At 54.4% G+C, this 25,275-nt stretch overlaps 1 protein-coding gene and 1 long non-coding RNA gene across 2 annotated transcripts in view; one reads left to right on the top strand and one right to left on the bottom strand.

The window, feature by feature from the left end:
- Nucleotides 1-2,272: 2,272 nt before the first annotated feature.
- Nucleotides 2,273-25,275, bottom strand: part of ADCY10 (adenylate cyclase 10) — a 51,369-nt gene continuing 28,366 nt past the window's right edge. The window contains exons 16-33 of the mRNA XM_039881531.1: nt 24,734-24,820; nt 21,755-22,029; nt 20,163-20,299; nt 18,733-18,861; nt 17,273-17,551; nt 16,851-17,141; nt 13,519-13,588; nt 13,039-13,270; nt 11,123-11,230; nt 10,481-10,656; nt 9,551-9,707; nt 7,692-7,896; nt 7,518-7,614; nt 6,891-7,006; nt 5,955-6,072; nt 4,300-4,495; nt 3,084-3,272; nt 2,273-2,583 (exon numbers count right to left, since the gene is read on the bottom strand). Coding sequence (XP_039737465.1) covers nt 2,422-2,583; nt 3,084-3,272; nt 4,300-4,495; nt 5,955-6,072; nt 6,891-7,006; nt 7,518-7,614; nt 7,692-7,896; nt 9,551-9,707; nt 10,481-10,656; nt 11,123-11,230; nt 13,039-13,270; nt 13,519-13,588; nt 16,851-17,141; nt 17,273-17,551; nt 18,733-18,861; nt 20,163-20,299; nt 21,755-22,029; nt 24,734-24,820 — 3,024 coding nt within the window. The 3' untranslated portion in view covers nt 2,273-2,421. The remainder of the gene's footprint in view (nt 2,584-3,083; nt 3,273-4,299; nt 4,496-5,954; nt 6,073-6,890; nt 7,007-7,517; nt 7,615-7,691; nt 7,897-9,550; nt 9,708-10,480; nt 10,657-11,122; nt 11,231-13,038; nt 13,271-13,518; nt 13,589-16,850; nt 17,142-17,272; nt 17,552-18,732; nt 18,862-20,162; nt 20,300-21,754; nt 22,030-24,733; nt 24,821-25,275) is intronic.
- Nucleotides 12,266-14,257, top strand: LOC120617700 (uncharacterized). Its single transcript, XR_005657004.1, has 3 exons — nt 12,266-12,733; nt 12,886-12,999; nt 13,119-14,257. It is a non-coding gene; the product is annotated as an uncharacterized LOC120617700 (long non-coding RNA).

Raw genomic sequence — 25,275 nt, 5'->3', positions numbered from 1 at the left:
CTCAGTAGACCAGGTGTGAGGACCCAGGCTCTCCACAGCATCCAAAACCTCTGCAGCCCTGAATGCCAGGTACCTATCTGGAAAGTCGTCACCTGGCTGAGTTCTATTTCCTCTTCCGGGAAGCTTTCTAGAAGCTTCCAAAGCCACACTGAGGTGCATGCCTCTGTCCTTTGGTCCCCGGCAGTCCCCTTGATAGCTTCTGCGTTTGAGTTGCCCGTTTGTCCCCCCAGCGGAATTCTGAGTGCCTTCCCGGAATCAGCGGGTTCTCCTTTGACTAACTTGCCCCAGGACACAAACCTAGCCGCTGGCAGTGTGGGGGCCCAGCCCAGTGAGGCCGCAGGCCCACACCAGTGACCACCGTGCTGGCTGCTGCTCAGTCGTCGTCATGACCCCAGCACAGAGCCCGGTGGCCCCAGCGGTGCTCGGTGGCTTTCGTGGGTCTCCGCGGGAGCCCACAGAGCCTCGTCATTGGATACGCACGTTCCTACCTCTCAGGGTTCCTGTAACTTAACTCGAGACGATGAAATGGAGACGTTCTTTAACGTGCTCGTTAATTCACGGACGCTTCTGAGCCCTGACTGCGCAGCATGAGGACAGAGCCTCTGCCCCTGAGGGGGTCGCAGACTCGGGGTGGGGCGATCAAAGTCTCAGGTTAAAGGGTCAGAGGGTGGATCATCTCTCCATCTCTGCCTGTTCCTCAAGCCTTCGTAGATTGTCTTCTCCTAAAGAGACTTCTAGCCAGACCTGCTTCCCCAGGGATGGCCGAGGGCCTCCTGCTGGAGGCTTCCTGTAGGAATGAGGGGAGCGGCTGGGGAAGCTGGAGTGGCTCTAAGTGCCCAGCCGAGGCTGCGGTCTGCAGACGGGACCCTGTGGTCAGCGCCAAGAGCCGGCGCTGCCCCCTGCTGGCCAGAGCGAGGATATACCCGCGGCCACACACTGGTAGGAGGCGCGATCGCAGCAGGTCGGGGAGGGAAGGGACCTTGTCACGACCTGTGCAGTTTGGACAGGAGAAAACTGACAAGGAGGCCACATAACTGGTCTGTGGCGAGGTCGGGGCCAGGACCCAAGTTCAGGTTCCTGTGAAGCCGGATGCGCACTCTGGATTCAGACGCGTGGAAGGAAATTGAACTGCAGGCGGCCTGCTGCCACCTCTTCCCCTGTCCAGTCTCGTATCTGTCCTCGAGAGTCACCACTGCACTTCCGGTAACGGCCGCCCTCCCTCTGCCTCCTCCAGCCCCGCCCAGTCAGAAGACCACAAAATACAGGCAGTCCGTGAAGCCGGGGAGGAGCTTCTCGCTGGAGGACCTCATCGCCATGCCGGCCCTGAAGCGGGGAGCTTAGGCGACCGGCCACAGGAATCAAGTGTGTGCCCTGCAGAGCCCACGTCGGGGCCGCCCACTGCGCCAGGGCCCCGGCCTCTGGTCAGCTGACCTCGAGGTATCAACGGCGTGTCCAGGCTCCTTCGTGGAACCCAGCTGTCACCAGGAGGAAAAATACAGCTTCACCTTTCAAAGAAGGGCAGCGAGGGACTGGCCTATGAGAAGGACGCCTGTCTGGGCATCGCCTTGGGCGGTCACGAGGACACCTTGATGCCCGTCAGAGGAACCACTTCCGGTCAGAATGGGACTGGACATCAGCAGTCGGGAATCGCGTGGCGCCTGCTGGACGTGGCCACCCGAGTCCCCGCCGCGAGGCGGCCGCAGCAGCACAGAGATGCGCTGGGTCGACGCTCTTCCCCTTGGCTGCAGAGGCACAAAATGTCACTGAGAACCATTCCCTCTGCCAAGGGCGAGGCGGTGACGGCCGATGGCTCTGGGCCAGCCCCTCCCGCACCTGGGAGGTGGCCGCGGTCACTTTCTGAGATGTAAAACCACAGGCTCTCCAAGCGTGTACAAGACGCCCACATCAAAACGACCCACATGTCAACTTTTAAAAACGTCGCTTCCGCAGATAATCGATGCCTGAAGCTGCACTGCAGAACCGTGTCTTTTCAAACCGCGCCCTCACACACCATGATGAGACTTCGCTGTTGGGGATCCTGTGCTACGTACAAAAGATCGAACAACTGGCCCTTTAAAAACAAACGTTGTCGGTTTAATAGGTTAACTAGAAATGGATGTCGCAACATGGACCATTTCGATGCTGCTGTCTTCCCGCGTGTCACGATTTCACCCGGGCGGAAAGAAGCAGGTCAGACTAAGACAACATGAAAGACGAAGGCCCCGTGCGAAGCGGGGAGGGGGAAAGCGCAGCACGGCCACCGCCGCGGACACCCGGGAAGGGAAGGCTGCAGCGCGCGTGGTCCGGGTCTCACAGAGGCGGCGGTGCGGGGGGCCGGGCGGTGCTGGCCACGGTGAGGTCAACGGCGGGTGATCGCGAGAGAGACAGTCTGACTAAAGCCGTCGTCTCGTTCCGGAAAGGTTAGAAGGGGTTGTCCAGGATGTTCACTCTCATCAGGAATTTGTTCTTTTGAATATCCTGCACGTTCACCTTGTTGGCTAAAATTTTCTCCCACGATGGAAGGCTCTGGACTGTCCGACGCCAATGGTCCTCCGTCAGCCTGGAGTTTGAGAACCACCATTCCTGAGGCGGGGCGGAGAGAGGCGAGGGGCCATCAGCGCTGCTTGACCAGTGCCGGCCACGCTGGTGTGACACCGGAAGCCGCTCTGGAAACCGTGCGAACCCACAGACAGTGAATTTCGCTGCCCCAACGAGGGCGACACGTGACTTTGCACATAAACACAGAGGAGTGGACATTCGTCCACTTACTCGACCAATCTCGAGTAGAAGGCGCTGTGCTCAGTCCTCAGGGTGGCTTTTGCCTCCGGGGGCGGAGGCAACACCAACTGTAAAGTGGCAAGGGCCACAGGACGGGGGCGGCGACCTTGCTGAGGGGTTGGGAGGAAGGGAAGACCCCATGAGAATGCAGGAGGAGGAGGTGGCCCTAGCTGAACTCGGGGCGTGTCCCTTCTCTCCATCCGATTCCAGAACGGTCCGTGGTGGGCTTCCGCACCCGGGAAAACCCACCGGGGCTCCCTGAGAAGGCGGGCGCCCCACCCCGGGTCGCCGGCGATGGTGCCGACCTTGCTCATGTTCAGCCAGCATTTCTCCAGCATGTTCCCCTGCGTCTCGGAGAAGCTCAGCGCGGTGTTCAGGAAGAGGCTGCAGTTCTGCCCGTCGCCCATGAGGATGCAGATGTAGGCCATCAGGTGGTAGAGCCGCGGGTAGAACACGACGCCGGTGGTGTTTTGAGTCACCAGGCTCTCCAAGTTCTGGAGGGAAAACAGCACATCGGTGTCAGAAAGGGCCCCTCGACTGCAGTTTTTCCTTCACAGACGATTTGGGGACAATTCAAGGATACAGCAAGAAAGCGAAAAGTGTATTCCAGAGACAGACATGGGAAGGAGCGGAGATAAGATGACAAGTATCAGGTGGCCCACCCAGACCACTTTAAAAAGAAAAAAAAATTACATTTTCTTTTGCTTACCAAAGCAGTATAAGTTCATTGTTCAAAATTCAGGGGAGAAAAAATGAAAATAACAAAAGCCTAAGAATCGCCCATAACCTGAGCACCCAGAAAGAAATATCGTTAACATTTGAGTTCGTGCTTCCTTCCTTTTCGATTTCTCTGCCCGCCACCCCCGCTCTGGCCCACGCACGCACGCACACTCACTCATCCCCGCCACAGCTGCCGTCACAGTGATCACGCGGTAGGCTAACATTTCTTTTCTCATTTACCATCAGGTTCTGAACATTTTCGATGACATGGTTCCTTTACATCAGACTCACAAATTTAAGTGCTGGCAGGAGCCGGGCACGTAACGTGACTAAGCAGGCTGCGTGTAGCTGAGCAGCATGGGGATCGCGTGACAGTGCAGAAAGCGAGCCCTGGGTGTCGCCCCGTGTCAGTTCCAGCCCAAAGCTGCCCTTTGGAGTGAGGGCCTCGTGTTGTCAGCTACTCTAGTTTTTCAAAGTGTCAGAAATTCCAGCTTTTTTATATGAAACATCCCAGTGTTTCAATGTACCGTTTCTGACTTGAGCAATCTTCTCTCTGAAGGGCGTATAGTTTTTATTTTCTCCTCGTGTTTTAATAGTGTAAACCTGAAATCGACATCTCTACAGATACATTTTGGCCATCCGATTACTTCCCTGGGACACTTCCCAGGAGGAGAACCACGGAGACAGGGGGCGCGCACGCCGGAAAGACATTTACGCGTCTTGCCAGCGTGCTCTGGAAAGTGTCCGACAGGGCCGCGGGCAGGAAGGCGACGGGGAGACGGAGACGCCCGGCGGCCTCACCTTGAATATCTCGACCCCGCTGTCCTGCGCGTTCTCCGACAGCTCCTCGATCTGGTTTTGGAGGTAGAGCACCTGCCCCTCCAGGTACCTGCACATTCCCAGCAGGTAAAGCGTCGTCGGCGTCCGTCTCAGCACTAGAGTTTTCGCCTTACTGGAAAATGTGAAAAAGTTGCCCCACTCCTGGAGTCTGGCATACCTGACCGCAGGAGAACAGGAAGAGTCAGTGGGCCCTCGGAGGGGCCGCTGTCCCTCGCCGACCTCTCGGGAGGCCTGCCGCCCGCCCACCCGGAGGAGGTGTGCAGCCTGGGAAGGAAAGGGTGTTCTGAGGGTTCGAGAGGAAGAGTGCCCTTGGGAGCACTCGGGCCGTGTTAGCCACCCTTTCCTTAATTCCTGGGACTCGACAAAGTGAAGCAGATCAGACACTTGGAGCTATAAATTCTAGGGCTTGGAGAAGCTGCCCTCGTTCCGGGAAGGGTGGCGGCGGCCGGCACTGCTCTGAGAAGCGCCGGCCGGGGCCACAGCCGTTGGAGGAACTCTCCAGGTGAAATAGGGTAGAAGAAATTAGGATGACGTGTGGGCTTTAGATTCCTTAAAATTTAACTCACATGGGCAAGTTAATTTGACCTCGAACATTAGTTTCTTTGGACTTTAACTGGCAAGGGTAATTAATTAGGGGGTTTTGATTTCTCCCGAGGAATTTTATAATAACAGGAGACCTCTATTCAAATTCGGAACTGCTCTAGCTTGTGGCACTTTATCTAGGAACGTCTGCATAGTCATTTAATCCCTTCGCAAAGTCTCTCAATACTGGGCAACACGGCGGCATATAGAATTTGGGATGGGAAGTAGAAGGGGAGTGACTTTCGGGGTTGGGGTAGCTGTGGGACTAATTAATGTTCTGGGCCCTTCTGATTTCCTTCCTGGAGGCTAAGGCCATGGCCGCGGGCTTATCGAGTTAAAAGCTGACTAAGCTGAGGCACCGCCTCCGGCTTACCGGCTCCGGGGCCGCCCGCCTCCCTCCCGCCCGCCATCTCCTCCATGCGCTGGCTCTCCGCTGCCAACACTCGGGCTCCTGTCCCTGCCCCCCGCCTCCTCCGGGGGAAAGGGGCGCCTCGATTGCAGACTTTGGGAGAGAAGTCAGGGGTGCAGCTCAGTGCCTGCCTCCATGAGGGAGACGTGTCTTTCCAGAACCGCCGGCTGCTGCGTGGGTCAGTCTAAGCCTGGGCTTCACTGCCAAGCCGCCCACCGGCCTGCCGCTGTCAGCCACGGTCTCCGACACCGGCTCTGCCGACAGCGCTTCTCAGTATGATTAGATCTTGGGGCAAGTGACGCCATTTATTAGTCTCCCTCCAACCTCGGCCCTCCTCAGAGCGGGCACCCTTCCCTGCTCATCTCCGGCACCGCCACGTGGCACAGGCGGAACGAAGCCTGCTGCACGGGATGCGGTCGAGGTGGCGTCCCTGTCCCACCGGCACTAGTGATCCCCGGGTGTCTTTCAGAGTCAGGGCACCCGGTGCCTTCAGTGCATCTCAGGTATAAATGATAAAATACTTTCACTTTCTTTTCTTTATCCTTTTTTTAAGTCTCACAGAACGCCTTTTCAGGATTCGGTGTTTTCGAATTTGAGGATTTAGTGACATGCAGCCCGTGGTTACCAGATAGCCACACACGAGTAAAGGCCCAGGAGGAGTCCACTGTGGAACTTGAGGATTCTGTTGTCTTCATTCTGGCAGATGAAGTCCAGACATTCTTCAAACGTCCTGTAAACAAAGCCTGAACGAGAAATCACAGGGGGGCTCTGCTGGGGAGGGGGAATTTTCCAGGCCTCGTAGCTCCCGGGAGACCTTCCCACTGGAGGGCGAGGCCTCAGCCCGCAGGCTCTGAGTCCAGGGGCCGTGGACTGCTGCAGCCACGTGACCGCTCCGCCCGTGCCCACCGAGCCCCAGCGTGTGTGCACGTGTGTGCTTACAGCACAGACTTCCCTAGTGTCGGCCGGGCAGGAGAGGGGTTTCAACCCGCCCTCCCTGCTCGCGGCCAAGGAGGCCTTAGTGCCACTGGGACTTGTCCACTGTCCCACCCCGGCCAGCAGCATCTGCATCCCCTTTCAAAGTCCCACACGGGGAGGACAGCGCCAGGCTGGCCCCTCTGGTTTAGTATGGACGCTGCCTGCTCGGTGTAAACGGAAGGTTATCAGGATTTGTTTCCCAAATCGCCAGCTGCTGCCAGTGCCTGGAACTCGCACTGCTAGCAACAAAGTCCTTCATTCGAAAGCCCGATGTCACCAAGGGCATCCTGCGAAAACTTAAATGCCCTAGTGAAAGGCACAGAGCGAGCACTGTCCATCTCTGTCCCTTGTGCGTACACTGATCTGATACTTTCGCGGACGGCTTCTGCCCAGCAGGCTCCTCCAGAATGAAGCTCCTCCATGCTGGTCTCTCAGGACCCTTGACTTTCCAGGAGGAGCCTCCGCTCCACACACCAGGCTCCTGCTTCCCCGTCTAGGGGTCCCCAAGCCCAGCCCTGAGAGCGGCCATGCCACACCAGCACGCGTGTCACAGCCCCAGCCTCGAAAATCTGCCGGCCACGCTCACCAGAATAAAGCATGATGTCCAGGCAGACATAATAGAAGGAGGCCTTGCCGAAGATGTGCCCTTCCGCCATGGACAGGTCCCACAGCCACCCCAGGACCTGGATCAGATGCTTGTGTCTGCGGATGAGAAAGGGCCGCAGGGAGGTGGGTGGAGGGGGGAGATCTGGCTCCCGTTTAGTCTCAGTCTTGCTCGGTCGTTCACGACCAAATCCAGCCCTTAAACAGACTTCGGCCCGCTCCCGACCTCCCTCTAGCGGGCTCCCTGTTCAGACGGCTTTTGTGGGCGAGCACGGTCAGCGCCGTGGGGCCTCTGGTCCCCGCGCTGCTCGTCTCTGGGTGTTGCTGCCCCTGCCAGGCATGTCCCCTTCCCTGGAGGCCTGACCCCCGGGCAGGGATGGCCGGCCGCCTCTCCGCCAGTCCCTGGCTGGAGTGACGAGGTTAGAGAGGGGGCGCGTGGAGGAATTCCAGTGGACAGCGGCGGACCCCAGAGGGTGGTGACTGTCAGTTACATCGTCGCACCGCAAGCTCTCTCCTTTCTGCGCCCTGTGGCCAGGGCGAGGGAGCCCAGAACACTCAGCTTCCGCAGCTTCCTGCCCCTGGTTCTGGAAAGTGCTTTGAGTCTGACTACCTGTTTTTCAGGAGGAGACATCTACTGAGCCAGCAGAGGATTCTGTACTGTTTGTTGGGGTTCCGGAGCAGTGCCCACATCTTCTGGGCTCGTGAGCCTGAGGAGAAAACGCTCTTGTCTGTTTCAGGGTGTCACATGTAGCTGCATGTGACCTCGTGCTCAGGCTGCCCTTACCTAAGTCAATGGCCAAGTCCAAGTGACCCATCATGAGCTTGGTGTAGCCCAGCGTGGCGGCCGTGTAAGCCACGGTCTCGATGCCCTCGCTCTTCAGGGGGAGGCTGAAGATGTGCTCTATGGCCATGATTTCGTATTTGAACCACACGCCCTGGTCGCCGGCCAGCTGGTGGTGCAGTGAGAACTCCAGGTAGGCTCTGATAATCTGGAAAGGCGGCAGTGGGGAGCAGAGGGGCGAGATGGAGCTGGAAGCCCAAGCAGAGAGCCCGGCGCCCGCCCGGGGTCTGCGGGGCCCACATGTCCATTAGGCTTGGGAATGGAGCTGCCTTAGGGGCAGAAATTAAGCTGAGTTTCTGCCGCTTATTTATCAGGTCGTCCAGGACAAGCTCGATGGCCCCTCTTGCCCACAGAGTCCTTAAACAAAATATGGGAATTTTAATTTTTATGAAAAATAAAAGCGATAGCTGATAAATGCGGATATCTGTCTGCACAGCAGGAAGCCGGGAAAGGACGCGCTGCCAAGGTCAACAGTACTTACCTGCCTGTTGGGGCTGGACAAGAGGTTGAGGGAGGAGAGGAACCTCATTTTTTATTTTATGCATTTCTGTGATGTCTAATTTGTTATAACAGACGCGTAGTAAATTTTTAACAATTTAACAGGAGAGGAAGGTTGCTTCGTTTTTTCAGAGCAGATAACGCTACCAGCAGGGAAAGGCTGCCAGAAACGGACGGCGAACCCAAAGCCGCAAGGAGGCCCAGGACCGCCCGGCTCCACCCGGGGGCCGGGCCGGCTGCTGCGCGTCCCGGGATGGGAAGCTCAGAGGCTGTGCCCGAGGTCACGGTGCGGACAGACGTGGGCCTGGAGGCTCCGGTCTCAGTTCTTTCTGGGTCCGTCTGTGCTCCTGCTCTGAGGACCCCGTCTGCGTCTGAACGCCCATGCTGTTCCGGACCCACCCCGCCGTCTCGTAAACAAGTGTCTTTTGATTCGCTTTCCGGTTTTGACTGTTCCGCCTCATCTTCCCCTGCCCCCCAGCTCTACCACGTTTTTAGGACAGAGCCCCAAGTATGGAAGAGTAAAGCACTTCGTCCCATAAATACTCGATCTGCACCTACTACGGACAGACACGTTTCCAGGAGCTCAGGGAATGAACAAGATAACAGACAAGGTCCCTGCTCTCACAGGCTTTTCAGGGACCTGGCAGGGGTCACAGGCCACAAGCTCACAACGGAGAACAAAAAACCAGATGGTAACAAGAGCTACTGAAACACGATGACAGGCTAGAGAGGGACCGGGTTAGTCGGTCAAGAAAAAGGCGTCACTGAGGAGGTGACCTTCGGCTGATAAGCAGAGAGCACAGTCAAGGTCAAGAGATGAGCCTTCCAGGCAGAGGAATCGTCTAGTGCAAAGACCCTAAGATGGGACTGAACATAGATATTTAAGGGACCGAAAGGAGGGAGGAGGACGGCCTCCAGGCCTCTAGGCCTCCGGGCCTCAATTGGGCCTTCTACATCCTTAGGGACCGCGGCTCACCGGGAGGAGCTCGCGGTGGGGACAGACCCCGGCCGGGAGCTTCCGCTCCGCCAGCACCGTGTCCCTTCACCCTCGATAACTAATGATCCCAAGAGGAACTGATCGCACAGGAGAAACCCATAGGTGACGTATTTCTATAAAGAACCAGGTCCCTCTGAGTAGACGGGCTGGATGTCCCCGAACAGCTTCTCGGTCTCGTCTGCCCGAGTGGCAGTCCGCTGCGGCTCGCGTCAGGGCCTCGCGGTCTGGAGTCCTGATTCGCTTCCCCTGGGCTTCTCTCCCCGGATGAGCTGCAGGAAGCTCAAAAGCTGCCACGAGAACACCGTACCTCGAAAGCGTCCTGAGTCTCCAGGGCCGTGTTCACCTGCATTATGGCTGCCAGCTGGGCGTAGTACTTGTAGTGGACGAAGTAGTTCAAGCTGTAGATCTTCCAGAGCAGGGAGAAGCAGGCCGTCTGCTGGTACAGCTGTGCCAGCCTATTCTTCCTGCGACAGGGCAGAGCACACACGCGGGGCACGGAAGTCAGGCGTCAGCGCGCAGTCCCCACCGCAGGCTTCGGGCCGGGTCTGGACGGCCTTGGGCTCGAGCCCGCCCTCCGTCACCAGCATACACCGATTTTCATGAAACACATTTTCTCCACTGCAAAATGGGGACTACGCCATCTACTTTGTGAGGATTCATCAAGATAACTTATGTAAACCAACTGTCGGGTCATTGTTATTTAAATGAAGCTACTTAAAAAGCACGTTTCTATTATTTAATTTAATCACATTTGATTCTGGTGACAATCCTGTAAGAAAGAAAGGAATAAGGAACCCCATTATAGGCAAGCAGAAGGTGAGACTCAGCTTAAGTAACTCAAAGCCGCACGGTCAGGATGTGGGGGCTCCGGGACTCGCACCCCGTCCGCCTCCAGCCTGGCCTGTCCCGTGTCATTTGCTCCATCGCATGTGCTTGTCAAGAGCCAGCTCTCAGCTCAGTGAGGGAACGGAACGTTTTTAACAATTACATTCCGCTGTGTTCTGTATGCTTCCCCCTAAAATTCGTATGTTGACTCCTATCAAGTCCTGAGGGTGGACCCCTGTCACAGAAGGGGTCCCCCAAGTGCTCCCTGCCCCTTCCACCACGTGAGGACACAACGAGAAGTCTGCGAAACCCTAGGGGCCCTGGCCAGGGCGTGCTGGCTCTGTGACCTCAGAGCGGCCCCGTCTCTGGGGAGTGAGAGGGGCCCCCAGCTCTCCCCGGCTGCTCCTCTTACTCTGGAGATGAGCTCTCTTGGGCCTGCTGATTCATGTAATCAAAGTGTCTTTTTTTCTCAACATGGGTCTGGAGGAACAGGGAGATTAAGTTGCACGGAAAATCTCGGTTGAGGAGTTTCAGAGCCTTCCTCAGGCTCTTCTTGGCGAGCACCATCTGGCCCATGTTGAAACAGACCTGTGGGGACGGGAGGAAAAGCAGCGATTCTGGGCTTCGTCGGTATGCTCCAGCGATCCATATCCTTGGGATTCTTATCCGAAAAAGGTAATTTGTGGCCCAGGGACAAAACCACCCCTGTGCCTGGCATGACAGGAAAGGTCTCCTGGATGCTCGGGTAAGGACGGTTGAGTGACCAGGATCTGGCATCCGCCGCCGGGGAAGTGTTTGCCCGTTCATGTCTACTTTGTGAGGTTATTAGAAAAATATTTCATGATGATGTCACGACAAGGAAGACCTTGCTGCTGGCGAGTGACGGTGGGGAGTTTGGGTCTCAGCGCTGGGGTTCCGGAGCCTGGGGAAGTGTCTGTGGCGGGCGTCGGGAGGAGGGAGTGAAAGGTACAGGGATGACAGTTACCTCCTCTACGCAAAGTCCCAACGGCAAGTCACGGATCAGTGGTGACTGATCAATTAAATGCTGTCTTACCTGACCTTTGAGGCAATAGAAGGTGGCCGACTCGAAAGTCTGACTCCAGGATTTTTTCTTCTTGAGAGTTTTCAGCAACCTCTCCCCCTCGTTCAAATACGTGTACGCCTGCAAAGAGTTGCAAGCGGGGAGTCGGCGGGGATCCAGACCAGGGCGCGGCCATCGCCCCAGACGCCTCCGAAGGACGAGGCCCGGGAGCCGCCGCCACCTGCCCCCCCAGCACCTGGTCAGCCCCTCACGCCGGATAGGACCGGGGTGCGTCCGGCCCCCACTTAAGATGCAGGTCGCCCCACGTCTATCTTTGTCCCCGAATCGCTCACTCTAGAGGGTAAATCTAGAAATCTCCCTGCCTCCCCTGCTGTCACCTTACTGAAATGTCCCCAAGGCAAGTTCCTCCTTTGAGTAATTCCATCCTCAACCCCCCTATTTCCACCAATAGGTGCCCACGGCTAGGAGAAGCCGGTCCCGTGCTGGAGGGAGTGACGAGCCACGCCCGCTTCCTTGTCCCCGAGCGCCTCTCCTCGCTTTGTCTTATGACTTTGCTGGGCAGGAGGGTCCTGGCACACGGATCAGCTGGGCAAGGTCAGACTTGAAGATGAAGCAACACCCCGAATCTCACGCAGCCCGAGGGGCATGAGTGGGAGGCAGGAGGAGGGGGAGACAGGAGCTGGCCGCCAGCCCCAGTCCTGCAGATTTTGTCTGATGGGAGAGAGGGTGCTCATGGCACATGCCGGGACCTTGCTCTGGGGCTCGGCTTCCCATTCCCTGGGGATCTCACTCCCTACAGAGCGAAACGGGCATGGGTGCAGGTTTACTAGCGAGTTGGCTCCAGGGATCCCTAACCCTTCTCCCCCTGGGGCTCACTGGCCATCTCTCCTCGTCCCCACATGCGTGTATGAAATTTGCCTAGGAGACATTCATTCTTAACGGAGATAACTGAATGAACTGGGGCTCACGGATCTTTTTAATGTTTTAATTTTCAAATTTTATGTAAATCTAAGGTGTGAAGGTCGGTCAGGCTACTGTGACCAACGGCGACTGTAAAATGTGGAGCAGGCCACCAGGGAGGGCAGGGAGGGGCTGCGCCATGCTGCTCGGCCTGTGAGGCTCTCCCTGAAGCGGCCGGGGTCAGGCAGCCAGGCCCAGAGGGGATTTTCCTCAGGGGAGGTCGCGAAAGCTTAGTCCAGCCGGCTGCTCCAGGGACAGCGACCTGAGGTCAGACAGATGTGGAAACACAGTGGTTTCCAAACCCTCTGGTTGGCTTAGCGTTTCTTCACCTCTGAAACGCCCCCGTGAGGAAACCTGCTCAGCTTGAGCCAGCGCGGGGCTCCCGGCCTTGCTTCACAGTGAGTTCTTCCTATGCGATGCTATGTCTCACATCCCCACTTTTCTAAGGGCATAGTGTCCTGGATCCTTATTTACAGTTGCCCTGGAGAAACATTCACCAGGGCTTTGGCCGTCTAAAGGGACGTGTGAGAATTTCGCACGAATTATAAGATTCAAACCAGATTCGTACGTATCCAAAGACCTGCAGGCGTCTGGGGAGACGGGGCAAGTGCCGCTCGCTGCAGCATCACCGAGGAAGACCGCCAAGGCCGAAGCATCGCTTCCGTGAGCCCCCTGGGCATCACCTTGGGAACCAGATAGGGGCCCCGCCCTTAAATATGGTAGACAAGTCACGCCAGGTTTCTAAAGGTGGCAGTGTTTTAAATGATGTGTAATGCCGGCTGTGATTTGTTCTAACTCGCTTTTCTTAATCTCAGGTCATTTCCCTTCTGAGCAACTAGATTTGCAAAAGAAAGGGGTGCTGGCAGGAACAGGAACAGGAAGTCACAAAAAGCACACGAGAGCTGCCCTCTGTCTCCCGTCTCTACAAGGTCTCAAGGGTGGAGGACGGCTGGGCAGAAATGGCTTACCATGTAGTTATCGTCCAAGATGAGATAAGCAGATGCAATTTCTAGGAAGTAATACAAGGCTTTCTTGTTTTCTCCCAAAGCCAGAAAATGGTGAGCCAGAGGCATGAGGACCACCTCTAGGATCTCCTCGCACTGGCAAGATTCCAAAGGGATGATGTCTTCCTCAAATGTCCTCATCTTGATTATAACGGAGTCAAAGAAATTCAAGATCCTCTCGCTCATTTCATCGGAACTGTCCAAACGCAGAAACAAATAGGAGTAATAACTTGTAATACGGGATAGCTTTCGACACGAAAATATCTTTAAAAACTAAGAAAAGGGCAAGAAAAGAAAACCCAGTGTGGGTACCGCTGACCGAACGCACCCCCCACCCCCAACATTTCTCCACTTGTACCTAAAAGGCCGGAAGTACTGGCCAGACAAATGATCTCATGACAACTGTTTGTGCTCTGCCTCCTAAAATATTATATGTGCCAGTACCTGAGATTTTCAGAAAATGTATCACACTTCTTAACAATCCCTGTCTTGGAAAGGGTGGTCTCTTCTTTAGCTAGAAAATAAATAAAAATCATATGGTTCATTGAAATACTCCAGGTGGCAGAAACATCTGGTGCCCACCAAAGACCCCTTTCGAAATATCGTTGTTGCTGCCCAGCCAGGAACTACATTTCCCGGTCCCCACTGCATCTTAACTGAAGCCCCACGATTACATGTGCGGGAAAAAAAGGAGAAACAACAACGACTCTCATTCTGTTGAGTGAAGCCACTGAAATGCTGAGGTTTGTTATAGATGACAACATAAACTTAGCTAATTTACCCTGCAGTTACCACAACTACGAATTAACGATCTGGAAGAACGTGGCATCTGTTTTAAGCGGAGAAATAGAGACATTTAAATGTAATACCCCGAAGGCTAACTCAAGGGCAGAGGACCTTGAATGTAAAACCTTCAGTCGACACTAACTTCAATAATTTAGAAACTTTCATAATGATCTTAAAACAGAAAGCAGAGGAGGATGGTCACATCTAGCCACTTCTCTGCCGAGAGAAGGAAGATCCCCGGAGAGGGGAGGGGACCTGTCTCCAGTCGTACATCTGTTAGTGCTGGAGACAGGCCCGAACCCAGGCCTCCTGGCTTTGAGGCGAATGCACCACTCCACAGACCTTTTACTTTTTAAGAACACAACTTAATCAGCGGTCATCACCTCTGAAAGCCCTCGGCGCCCTCGCTCCCACGGTGAGCGCCCACGCCGTGGGTGCGGTCCACCTCCACGCAGACCTGTCCCCTGGCCCCCACCGCTCTGTACGAGGACCCATCTGCCCACCTCTCTGAACTGCCGTCTAGTGTCTCTCGACTGAGCTGGATGGTGCCTCGATTCTCCTCCCCCTCTAAAACTGCTCATCACCGTGACCCCTGGCGCCAAGGCTGCTAAAGCCAAAGGTCACATCTTCCGAGCCTATTTAATGCAGTCGAGCACTCCCTCGGCTCCCTCCCCCGCCGGCCCCCACCCCACTGCCAGCCTGCCAAACGTCGGTGAGCCTCAGTTTGGTTCTGGACCCCCTTCAGCAGCCAAATTCCCTTCTCGGTAACATCATCTGCCCTTAACTTTAAATCCCATCCATACACCATGGCTTTCAATGTTAGATCTCCAAGGCTGACATCTGCTCTCGACTACAGATCCGTGAAAAACGCTCACACTTTCTGTCCCAGACTCTGGAGGGGGGTCCATCCCAGTGCAGCCACAGGCCGCTCCCACTTTCTTAGGGGCGAGGTGGGCGGGCCTTGTCCTCCGTGTCCTCTAGTTGATTCCGAGGAAGACACCTAATTAGGGTTGGGGTGACGAAGGAAGCGACCAACGTGAGGCCACATGGGACCTCGCGGGTTCTCACCAGAAAAGTCTTCAGAAATCCCGGTCCTCTCCACACTCTTCCTCATGTGTGAGTCTGGATGAGGATCCGAGACCATAGCGGATGCTCAGCCATTTCTTTTGCAAATCCTGTTTCTCCATCTATTTACCTCACTTTGGTTTGCAGCACCCATGGTATTTTAGTGCTCGGTACAAACTTCGATTCCAACATCATGTTACGCATATACTTTCAGAAGAATAGAAAACATTTCCAATTTGGGGAAAATACAGCGCACGCGGGGAAAGGTAATAAATGCTCATGCTGCGTGCGTGTCCCCTCGACGCCCTTCCTGCCCCGACGGGCGCGACTCCTGCTGCCGTCTCACCGGCTGAGCGCCCGAGGCCTCAGGGGACTCGAAACCCACGCACACAGACCGTCTGTCTCCACGGACTCGAAGGCTCTCTCTCGATTTTAAAAAGGGAGATCGGCGACAGCCGGCTCCTCGCTCAAAAACAGCCTGGTACAAAGCCGCTTTCTCCCTGTAAGCCGCTTTCGAGTGTGCAAAGCGCTTTCCCTGATCCAGTGCGTGCCGCCTTGATCCAGTGTGCAAAGCCGCTTTCTCCCTGATCCACCGTGCAAAGCCGCTTTCTCCCTGATCCAGTGTGCAAAGGGAACAGAAAGGGGATCGATCTGCCGCCTCACTCTCCGAGTCACACCCGATGCTGTATCCGGGAAGCATGTCCCCATCTCCGTGGCCATGACGGCCCAGAAGCCCGAGCCCGGGTGCGAGCATGGGGACGACACCGGCCTGGCACTGAATAAAATCTGTCGCTGGCTCTGTGGCAATTGCACAAGTTCTTTAATCTTCCAGGATCTCAATTTTCTCACGTATAAAATGAAAATAACCCTCCACCTTGCATGGTCAGTTCTATGAGGATCAGGTGAGAATGCGCGCAAAATGGAGAGCGAATGATCAGAAATAATTCGCACCTACTATACTATGAGGCGATTTTAGAATGCGTGCAAAATGGAGAGCGAATGATCAGAAATAATTCGCACCTACTATGTGCTAGGCGTTTTACATAAATTTCTTCCCAGTGTTTAATACCCTTATACCATAGGGATCCTCTACTGCTAGGCTCTGCGTTTCCAACCTGATTTAGGCATCGTCACCATGGCCATTGGCTGGAGCAGGCAGGCGGACGTCGGTGGTCCCGGCTGCCCATGAGTGAGGGCCGGAATGAGTGGGCGTTGCTGCCCTGTGTCTGACACCCATCACGCCCACAGGGCCTGGGCCCTGAATCCTCCACTGTGCCTCCCCAGGCCCCGTGGCTGGCTCTGTGCCTTCCCAGGTCCTGCGGCTGGCACTGTGCCTTCTCAGGCCCCCCGGCTGGCTCGTGTCATCGGTTTGGGACTTTTTCACTCCTGCTTCACAGATGGTCTCGAGTCCCTGCCCTGAAGCCCAAGGCCGCTTCTCTGGAGCCCTGACCCGCTCGGCCCTTTACAATTCCCTCCACTCACTCTTCTTCTCTGCAACGTCATTTCAAACTAGACTGAGAAAGCAACAACATTCTTATCTGCCAAGAAACACCTCTCCCTCGCGGGCCTCCCTCGCTCCGGCTTTACCGTGTCGGACCCCACCCCCACCCGCAGCAGACTCCCCACCCTAGAATCTGGCCCCTTGCTGTGAATCTGGACACTTTAATTCGAGCTCTGGTCACACCCCCATTTCGCCAGAGTCCTTACTCCCTAATCCTGCCTCAGTGTCTCCCAGTGAGACTGGTTCTGCACACACCCCCCAGCTCCGCCCCTCCCCCAGGCCCCTGCTGCTGAAGTCTCCTCGCTCACTGCGCCCCGGGACTCAAAACGCTCCAGGTCCGGACCCCGGCCTGCCGGGCCTGAGCCGCCACCTTCCCTGGGGTGGGGTGGGGGGGTAGGCCCGTTTAGCGACGAAGGAGGTTTACTTCTGAATCCCTGGGCCTTCGCCATCATCCGGATGGTGTCCAAGTCCAGGGAGTTGAGCCGGATGTCCACAGCGAAGTGGTGATAGGGGATGAAGTCCCCACTGCGGCAGCGGTGACACCTGTGGGCATTCTCCTCCAGGAAGCGGGCGCACTTCAGGTGCATGGCCTTCTTCTGGTCCTTCAGCCACAGCTCGTAGGCCGTCTTCTGCATCATCGGCTTGCAGAACCGGATGATGTGGCACTCGATGACCTCGCTCTCCAGATCGTGCAGCTCCTCCTCCTCCTCGTGAGCTAGAGGGGACAGAGGGTTCGGCCAGGGGGAGGGCGGCACGCCGCTCTCGCCACCACACGCGGGTCAGCGCTTCGACCCGCGTGTGCCTGTGCCCGAGCGGGCGTGCGAGTCGCTGGCAGGCGCTACTCACCCACTCCTTCGTTGGGCTTCAGAGACAGGGAGCGGTAGTTGACCTCGAACGAGACCGAGTTCCGATTTAGGGCCATTCGGAGATCCTTGCCGCTCCGGAAACAGTCGAAGATGTTGGATCCCACCAGCGTCGCCAGGGCCTTGATCATCATCTTCATGTTCCAACAAGGAAGAATCTCAAACAACAGCTCTGTGGTGAACGTCAGGCCGATGATGGCAGCGCATCTCACCAGCATCTGGTGGGAAAGGCTCATGCTGTCCAGCTGTACCAGAGAGATTTCTGCAGGTGGAAAGCCACACAACAGGGGACTGGTCATCTGTCCTTACCAAAGCATCCCGGAGCCGGACAACTGTCCTGCTCTACGGTGCTTGCTCACAGAAACCCAGCCAAGCGAAGCCAAAAGAAGTGTTCGCTTAGCGCCTGCTGCACAGATGGCGCTTATGCTGGGGGCACGAAAACGCAGACGCCATGGTCTCGAAACGTGCAGCGCACCATGGCCAGGCAAAAGTAAGAGCCATTTCGAGGTGTTCCGATGTCGTGTGAAAGCGCGAACAGGGGCTCACGAGGAGCGGGGTCACGGTAAGCCGCGGCGGTCACAGGGCCCACCCTCCGTGTCTGCATCGACTTCTCCGCCTGGCCCTCTCTACCCCGGGAACCTCCCAGCAGCCAGGCTTCTCTCTCTCTTCCCCGGGGATTCTTTTATTCTTGTGACGACCCATCACCGTCCCTGTGCTTATGACAGTGCCGGAGAGTTCCTTGCTCCAAGGGCGACGTCTCATCTAAGCTCAGCAACTCAGCTCGTGTGGTTTCCCAGAAACCCTTCCCATCACAGCATCCTCATCGGGGGCAAAACTGGAACTCGGTGAGCTGTCCACAGAACACTACAGAAGCCAAGCTGGTCCACCTTCCTTCTTTAGCGGACGCAGTAAATGAAAACCCAGGTAAGAGCTAGATGTTCCTTCGGAGGCCGGGAACCCCGAGGCATCCCCAGGTCATCCTTTGACACATCTGAAGTTCTCTCTAGATGGCATGAATTGGAGCTGAACGCATATGAGAACATTGCTTTAAAGTCATTTTTCTTTAAGAAGATAATAATATATCTCCAACATCAACATTCTTCCTTGTCACTTTTGATAAAAGTAGGTGGCAGAAAAAGTTTCAGTGTTACATTTCTCTCTCTCATGATTTGGCTTCTGTCTAGTTGAAAATACCTCATTCTTTTCTACAGCTGAAGAAAACTGTTTAAACCAGACCCCCAGAACACGCGCAGGGGGACTGTGGCTGCTAATGAGAAGCGGAAACACCACACTAGGGAAACCCTCGCCATCGCCTGGGGCGACAGAAAACAAGCCACCCCTGTCTCGCTGTCTTCCTCTCTTCTTTTTTAGTTCACAGTTACCACGGAGAAAGCAAAAGGCCCTCGGTCATGGAAAATGAACACCAGGTGAAGCCGTCTCTACCTTTTAATGATGCTGGCGGTGACAAGTTTCTCAGTCTGACATCGCCTGCGAGATTACAGACTTCTTCGAACTCCTCCTCACCATCGAGTTTCAATATTTTTAATTTCTCTGTCGGTTTAGAAAGACTCTCTGTGGAGAAATCAAAGGGGAGACAAGTTAAAGTCATCGCTCTGTCATTATCCTGATTTTCCCATAAACTTTGAGATGGATCTCACGGGAGCGGGAGCAGCAGCAAGCAAACGTCTGGAATGCTGTTTTAAGTAAAGCTGATATATGAAAATCTAAATTTGCTCAAAAGATGTTTTGCTGCACCCCGCCCCCGCCAACGAGGGTTGGTCCTAACTATTGGAAGTCTTCCATAATACATGCAGTTTTACAAAAATTTGATTCAAAGATTATCGGGGTGTATCTCACAGCACGTAACGACATATACTTGCATGCACACCCCAACACCCCCACTCAGATGCACACGCGTTCATGGGGACTCTGCTCGTGGCACGACAAGCATCGGAAAGCGATGTTTAAAATGGCAAGGGGTTTGCAGAGCAAACTTGCCTAGAAATTTCGTCTCTGCGTACTCCAAAATGCATGGCTTCTTCCCCCCTGCCCCCCGCCACCCACGTAGCACCTGAGAGGTGGCGTGAGAACGTGAAGGTGAACATCACCAGTGAAGGTGGTGACCAGTCCCACAAGATCAGCAGTTAAACGGCGCACGTGGCGCTGGAACTCGAGGCCAAGGTTGTCTTTGGATCACATCTTCACGCGCTCTCTCTTCATGGAAGAGACTCTATCTCCTCAATGCTCGAGGACATAAAGTGTCTCCTTCGTGTCAAAACATACTTCATTTCCTCTTCCCTCCTCCCTTCCCCTTCCTGTCTTTTCTTCCTTTCTTTTGTGGCTAGTGCGTGGGGTTTTCATCACTGCCACCCCCTGAACGTGCTGCGTAGCCACCAGGGACACTTCTCTCTCATTCGCGTGAGCCTTAACCCTCTACATTCCGGCTTGCTTCCCACCCGCCCCCGGCTCGACGCCCCCTTCTCCCTTCACTAAAATTATCTCCCTTAAAATTCCGACCGGCCTCCTTTGTGCCACTGCCTCCAAGCTCGCCCTCCTCCACGTCTCTGTAGCACGGGGGCCCTGCTGACAATTCCCTCCGAGCTCTTAGTGTTACTTCTGGAAAACAAGGAACCTCCTCCCCTCAGATGATGCCTAAGCCCCCCGAGTTCTGACTCTGGCTTTGAGGTCCCCCAGGGTTCTCTCGTGTCTAGGAAGTCGCAGGCAATGTCACCTGCTCTCACGATCCGGGCTGTCAGGTCCGACCTTCCTGGCTCGCCCAGACCCTGCGCCCTTGGGGAACGCAGACCATGGGGACGGCCACGCCGCCGCCTCTCTGTAGGGGGCGTGGGGAGAACGAGCGGCGCGGCACTCACTGAACAGGTTATTCCAGGTCATGTTTGTCTTCTCCTCAGACTCCAGTGGTTGGAAAACAAGCACCCTGTGGTGGTCCAGGTTTCTGAGCAATTCTTCGCAGTAGAACGGGATCCCGCAGCTCCCCTCCACCAGGTACCTGCAGTGAAACGAGGCGACCTGTTTACGCCGAGAGCCGTCTCTCTGCAAGACCCGTCTGAGTCATCTCATTTCCCGTCTCATTCTCCACTGGTTTCAGTTGATTTTCTGTTTTGAGAGATTCTTTTTCTTTCATTTAAAAAAAAATTATATAAACCATTTAACATCTTTCCAAAGCCCAAACTACATAAAACACACGCTCCGTCTTCCTGCCCCTCCCGGCCTCATAAGCCGCCCTTCCCATCAGCGGCCGCTCTATCGTGTCAGCGTCTCTCCTGGCAACCGTGCGCAGACACGCGCACGTGTCAGCCCTTTCTTCTGGAAAAGACAGCGCCGTGCACGCGGCACGCCGGGCTGCACCTCGTTTTTTCGCTCAACGACGTGTCCTGCCCCTGCCCTCCACCCGTGTCGCGGGTCCTCGTTTGTCTTCGCCGCGGTGCGGGCCCCGCGGTGCGGGCCCCGCCGTGTGCGCGCACCTGCTCGGTTCTGACTGTCGCCTTGGAGACGGGCATTCAGAGTGTCCCGGTCTCTTACTAACGCAGATGATGCAGAGTTCTCCGTGAGAACTTCGTTCAGATGTCACGTCATACTTTTATCTATATACCTTTGAGATAGATCCCTAGAAACACTGGGATTGCTAGATCGCGAGGTAAGTGCACGTATACAGACACACGCGCACACACACACTGCGTAGATACACATCTGCGTACGTGTATACGTATGTATACACACGTACAGAACAGACATGTCCACGTACACACGTGTACATCTACAGAGAGAGGGAGACGATGACAGAGAGACAAAAGGTCCCGAGAGCATGCCAGTGCGCGCCTGGCATTGTCCCAGATGGGACCGTGTCTAAGGCGTCTTCCTTCTCGGAGCAGGGCGACCTCGCAGGAAACACAGAGGCGGATGCTAAAGTGGGTGCGAACAGCCAGCTAAAGCCGAGGCGTGGTTCGTGCCATTCAGGGGAACGCTGTCAGGACCCCGGGGCTTGCGGGGAGCCCCGGGAGGCTCAGGGAGCGCTGACTCGGGGGCCAGCTGTGCACCGGCACACAGACGCCACCAGCATCAGACCCCGTCGCCGCCAGCTGGGCAGGACCTCGCTGAGTTGCAGGCCGCCGTCTTTCGCCTTCACCAGTCTGCTTTTTGTGTCGCTTGCCCCTGATGACATCCTGACTAAGGAGCAGTTAGAGCATACCCACACCCATCACGAAGACGGGGACGCGGGACTGAGGTCACTGAGCAGGATCTGAGAAGGCATAATAGGGACCGAAGGAGGAAAAGGTGAGCAGCTTCCCCGCTCCCGAGCGCGAGGAACGGCCCCCTGGAAAGGTGGGACCAGCAACAGCACTGACACAGGCGCTTTAAGACGCATCTTAGGGAATCTGATGAAGTCTAGCCCGGGGCGAGGAACGCAGAGGTCAAGACCTCAGGAGCGAAGAGGGACACTCACGAGTCCAGCTCTTTGGGGATGCCCTCGACGTCGAGGTCTAGGCAGACCTTGTTGCGGATGTCCTCAGGCTGCAGGGCGCCGACCGTGATGTAGGTGGTGTTCCTGTTCTTCATGATGGCACTGGCGGCCGCGCAGGGTAGGTTGGGAAAGGGAGACAGCGACATGATGATGAAGATGGGAATGGTCCGGATGAGCTTCTCCATAAAGGCCCAGGAGTTCGAATCCACAAACTGGGCCTCATCAATGATGAAAATAATCTTCTCCTCCTGCACTTTCTGGACGTGGCAGAGAAACAGAAAGAGAAATGCTGTAGGACTTTGGGTTTCCGTTCATGTGCGTGGACCGGTCCGCACGTGTATCCATCGGTTTTGTGGTGCCGAGTTAAATCTTTTCTTTCCAAAGACTTCATGTTAATTTGGACTCCACTACCTTGAAATTTGTGGCAATTTGGACAGAGCTGGCTGGAATGGACTCTTCCTCGGTCAAATCTTTGTGTAAAGATAATACACATTTGTAGGATAGGTGGGATTGTAGCCACACAAAAATAACTGATGTTTCCTACAAATCATTTTAATCTGGTAGCAAATGAAGGTCTCCTGGGGATATCGACTTGACATCTACTCAGCCAACATACAGCCAGCAGGCCCCGGTCTCCGTGCCGGACGCACAGTGCCGAAGGAGGCTGACCCGGCCGGTGGCTCATTCTGCTCTGGCTTGAACTATGTGTTCAAGTGCGTGTGACACTTAAAACAGAACACGTGTCCCCGTTCTCGTGCAGACTACCTCCCTCCAACTCATCTGGATTATCATTCACTCGCTAAGCATTTATTGGGCACCTGTCAGGGTCGGGCGCGATCCTAGGTGCTGGGGATACAGTGTCCTCACATCTTGGTAGCGGCCGTTGCATAGCAGGCCCTGCGTCTCTGTTGCGTGGGGTCTAAACAGAGAAAAGCTGCCCCAGTCCTACTGTCACGGGCTGCTCTTGGCTTCTCTTGGTTCCCTCTGGGAAGACACGGGCTTACCTGTTCTTCTCCTCTATGTTTTTATAAACAAAAGCAGCAAAGGCCACTTTAAAATTCCAGATCACGTAAGACAATTATTGCAAAATGTTCTAACCTGCCTTATCCCTTACACATAGGAAGTTTGCTCCGACGGCCTCATTTTGTTACCAGAAATTTAGCTCTTCACTGACCCTGAGAACATCGTAATTGATGGTGTTGTCAGTGTATTATTTGTGAATCGAGGAGAGTAAAGCAGGACCAAAACAAGCATAATTTCCATATTCCATCACTGACTCCAGCTTCTTCATATTTAAATGAGGAGGTTGAATTGGATTCTCTCTAATGTGAATAAAAGCCAGCATTTACATTGCACTCACAACGTTCCTGGCACTGTGTGATACTCTCACATAAATTAACTCATTTAATCCGCATAACACTCACATCAGGTAGTACTACTGAGTCTCCTTACTGAGAAAATTTAGCACAGAGAGGTTAAGGAACTTGCCAAGGTCACACAGAGAATAAATGATCCAAAGATTGTCGTCATAGCCTATAGTTAAAACACAGCTTTAGCAGTGGTTTCCAAACCAGAGGGGACATCAGAACCACCGAGAGGTTCTCCAACAAAACCAAACAGCTAAACAGACTCCTAAGCCCAACCCAAGCTCTTCTGAATATTTCAGGGCAGAACTCAGAGATCCGTGTATTTTTAAAGAAGCTTCCTGGATACTTGTGACGCAAACAGTCCAAGGCCTGACGTTCAGAAACTGCTGATATTGCTTTGCTTATTTACCTGAGTGGAGAAGGAGGGTGCTTGATTATAAACGTGATAAAGCGCCATAAACTTGTAGTGTTCATGCATCACGTGCCAGACACTCTGCTGGTTAATGGCAATACAAAAATGACCAAGAGGCTCGCTGTCCTTCAGAGGGGAAAAGATGCACATATAGGGAATAACAAATTGCCATATGGTGGGGGTAAATACAACCCAAAATATGATAGCGATGTTAACAGGGGCACAGTGGAAGATTCCTCACTAGCACGCCTAGTGATCTGGAAAGCTCTTACCAAAGAGGGGACATTGAAGGACAAGTTTTTTTCACCAGGTTAAAAAAACAAAAATCTTTGGCTTTCATCTTATTAGCATTGGGAATTATCTGGAGAGCAAAAACATATGGTTGGTGCGATTTGCATATACTCTGGCAGGTCTCTGATGAATAAATTTGCCGTTAACTAAATCAAGGATTGGGATCAGAATGAGGAAGAAAAGGCACAGGAGTAGGGGAAAAAAATGAATTTACGATCAGACACTGAGCTAAGCGGGCGTTGTTACATTCACGTAGACTTATAGGAGGTTTTTGAAAATATGGTTCTGGGGCTTCTAAGAGAGGTGGGGACCGGAGTGTAATCTTGGTGACCATCAACATATAGTGGACGGTGATGAGGTTATTCAGAGAGGGAGCTAGCACTGGTTGTGCGTTTCCGATGAAAGAGGCCCTGTTCTAAGTGTTTCGTGTATAATCTAGTCATCTAAACCTCGCAACCCTGCGAGCTAGGTACTATCATTTCCCATTTTATAGATGATAAAACAGAAGCGTAGACAGATTAAGTCACTTTCTCGAGTAGCAAGTAATAGGCCTCGGGGTCCCGGGCCTGGCAGTCCGATTGCAGCGCCTGCACACACAGCCCCTTAGATATACTGCACCACACAGAGACAGAGCAACGAAGAGGGCCGGTTTTAAGGAGAGGCCAGACTCCTAGGAGTAAGGTTAAGGGACTCCATTCAAGTGTAGCTACGTTCTGAACAGACTCTCATCTCGAGGTTCGAAAGGATGGAGGAGAATTAAGCACTTTAGGACAAAGCTTTCATACATCTCAAAGCTCCTCGCCAGTAGAGTCTGAACCCCTCGGTCCGCCTATGTTTGGGGTGAACTACCCAGTTTTCCTCCCCCCATTTCTTAACCCACAACTTTCTTACTTGCTCCAAGATCTTCAGAAACAATGTTTCCAACTGCTTTTGCTTTTTCGAAGTGCTCATCTTGGAAGCCTCTCGTGAAATAGGGAACTGTATAAAGATTAATGAGAATATTGAGTATGGAAAAACAGCAAAGGGAACTCCTAGTTGTGTGACTCTGGGCAAATCACGTTATTGTTCTGTGTCGTAGAAGCCTCGTGTGTTAGATAATCCGTAACATCACTTCCAGCTCTGACACCCTGTCATTGAATCTATTAGATACAGGCAGGTACCTGTGGGCGGGAGCACAGTGACTCTGTGCCCCGGATTAGCTAGCATTGTACACCTATGACGGAAAGGTGAGGGAAAAATGAACCAGCAAGTGGCATTTGGATTTTCTTGGGCATGGCATTTCTGGACACCTTCGGGATGTCTCAGGAAAGTGGGTGCTCATCCAAGGAGGACCGGGAGCCATTTCCTCACTCCCCAGATTCTCCAGATGAGAAAAGAAAAGAATAATAAAGGCCAAAGAGATGCTAAGTCATAACACATCGGGGAGGAGTTGC

The sequence above is a fragment of the Pteropus medius genome, unplaced genomic scaffold (genome assembly GCF_902729225.1).
Source record: "Pteropus medius unplaced genomic scaffold, Ma_sr-lr_union100, whole genome shotgun sequence".
NCBI classification, from domain to species: domain Eukaryota; kingdom Metazoa; phylum Chordata; class Mammalia; order Chiroptera; family Pteropodidae; genus Pteropus; species Pteropus medius.
This window is presented reverse-complemented; position numbering and strand designations above follow the sequence as displayed.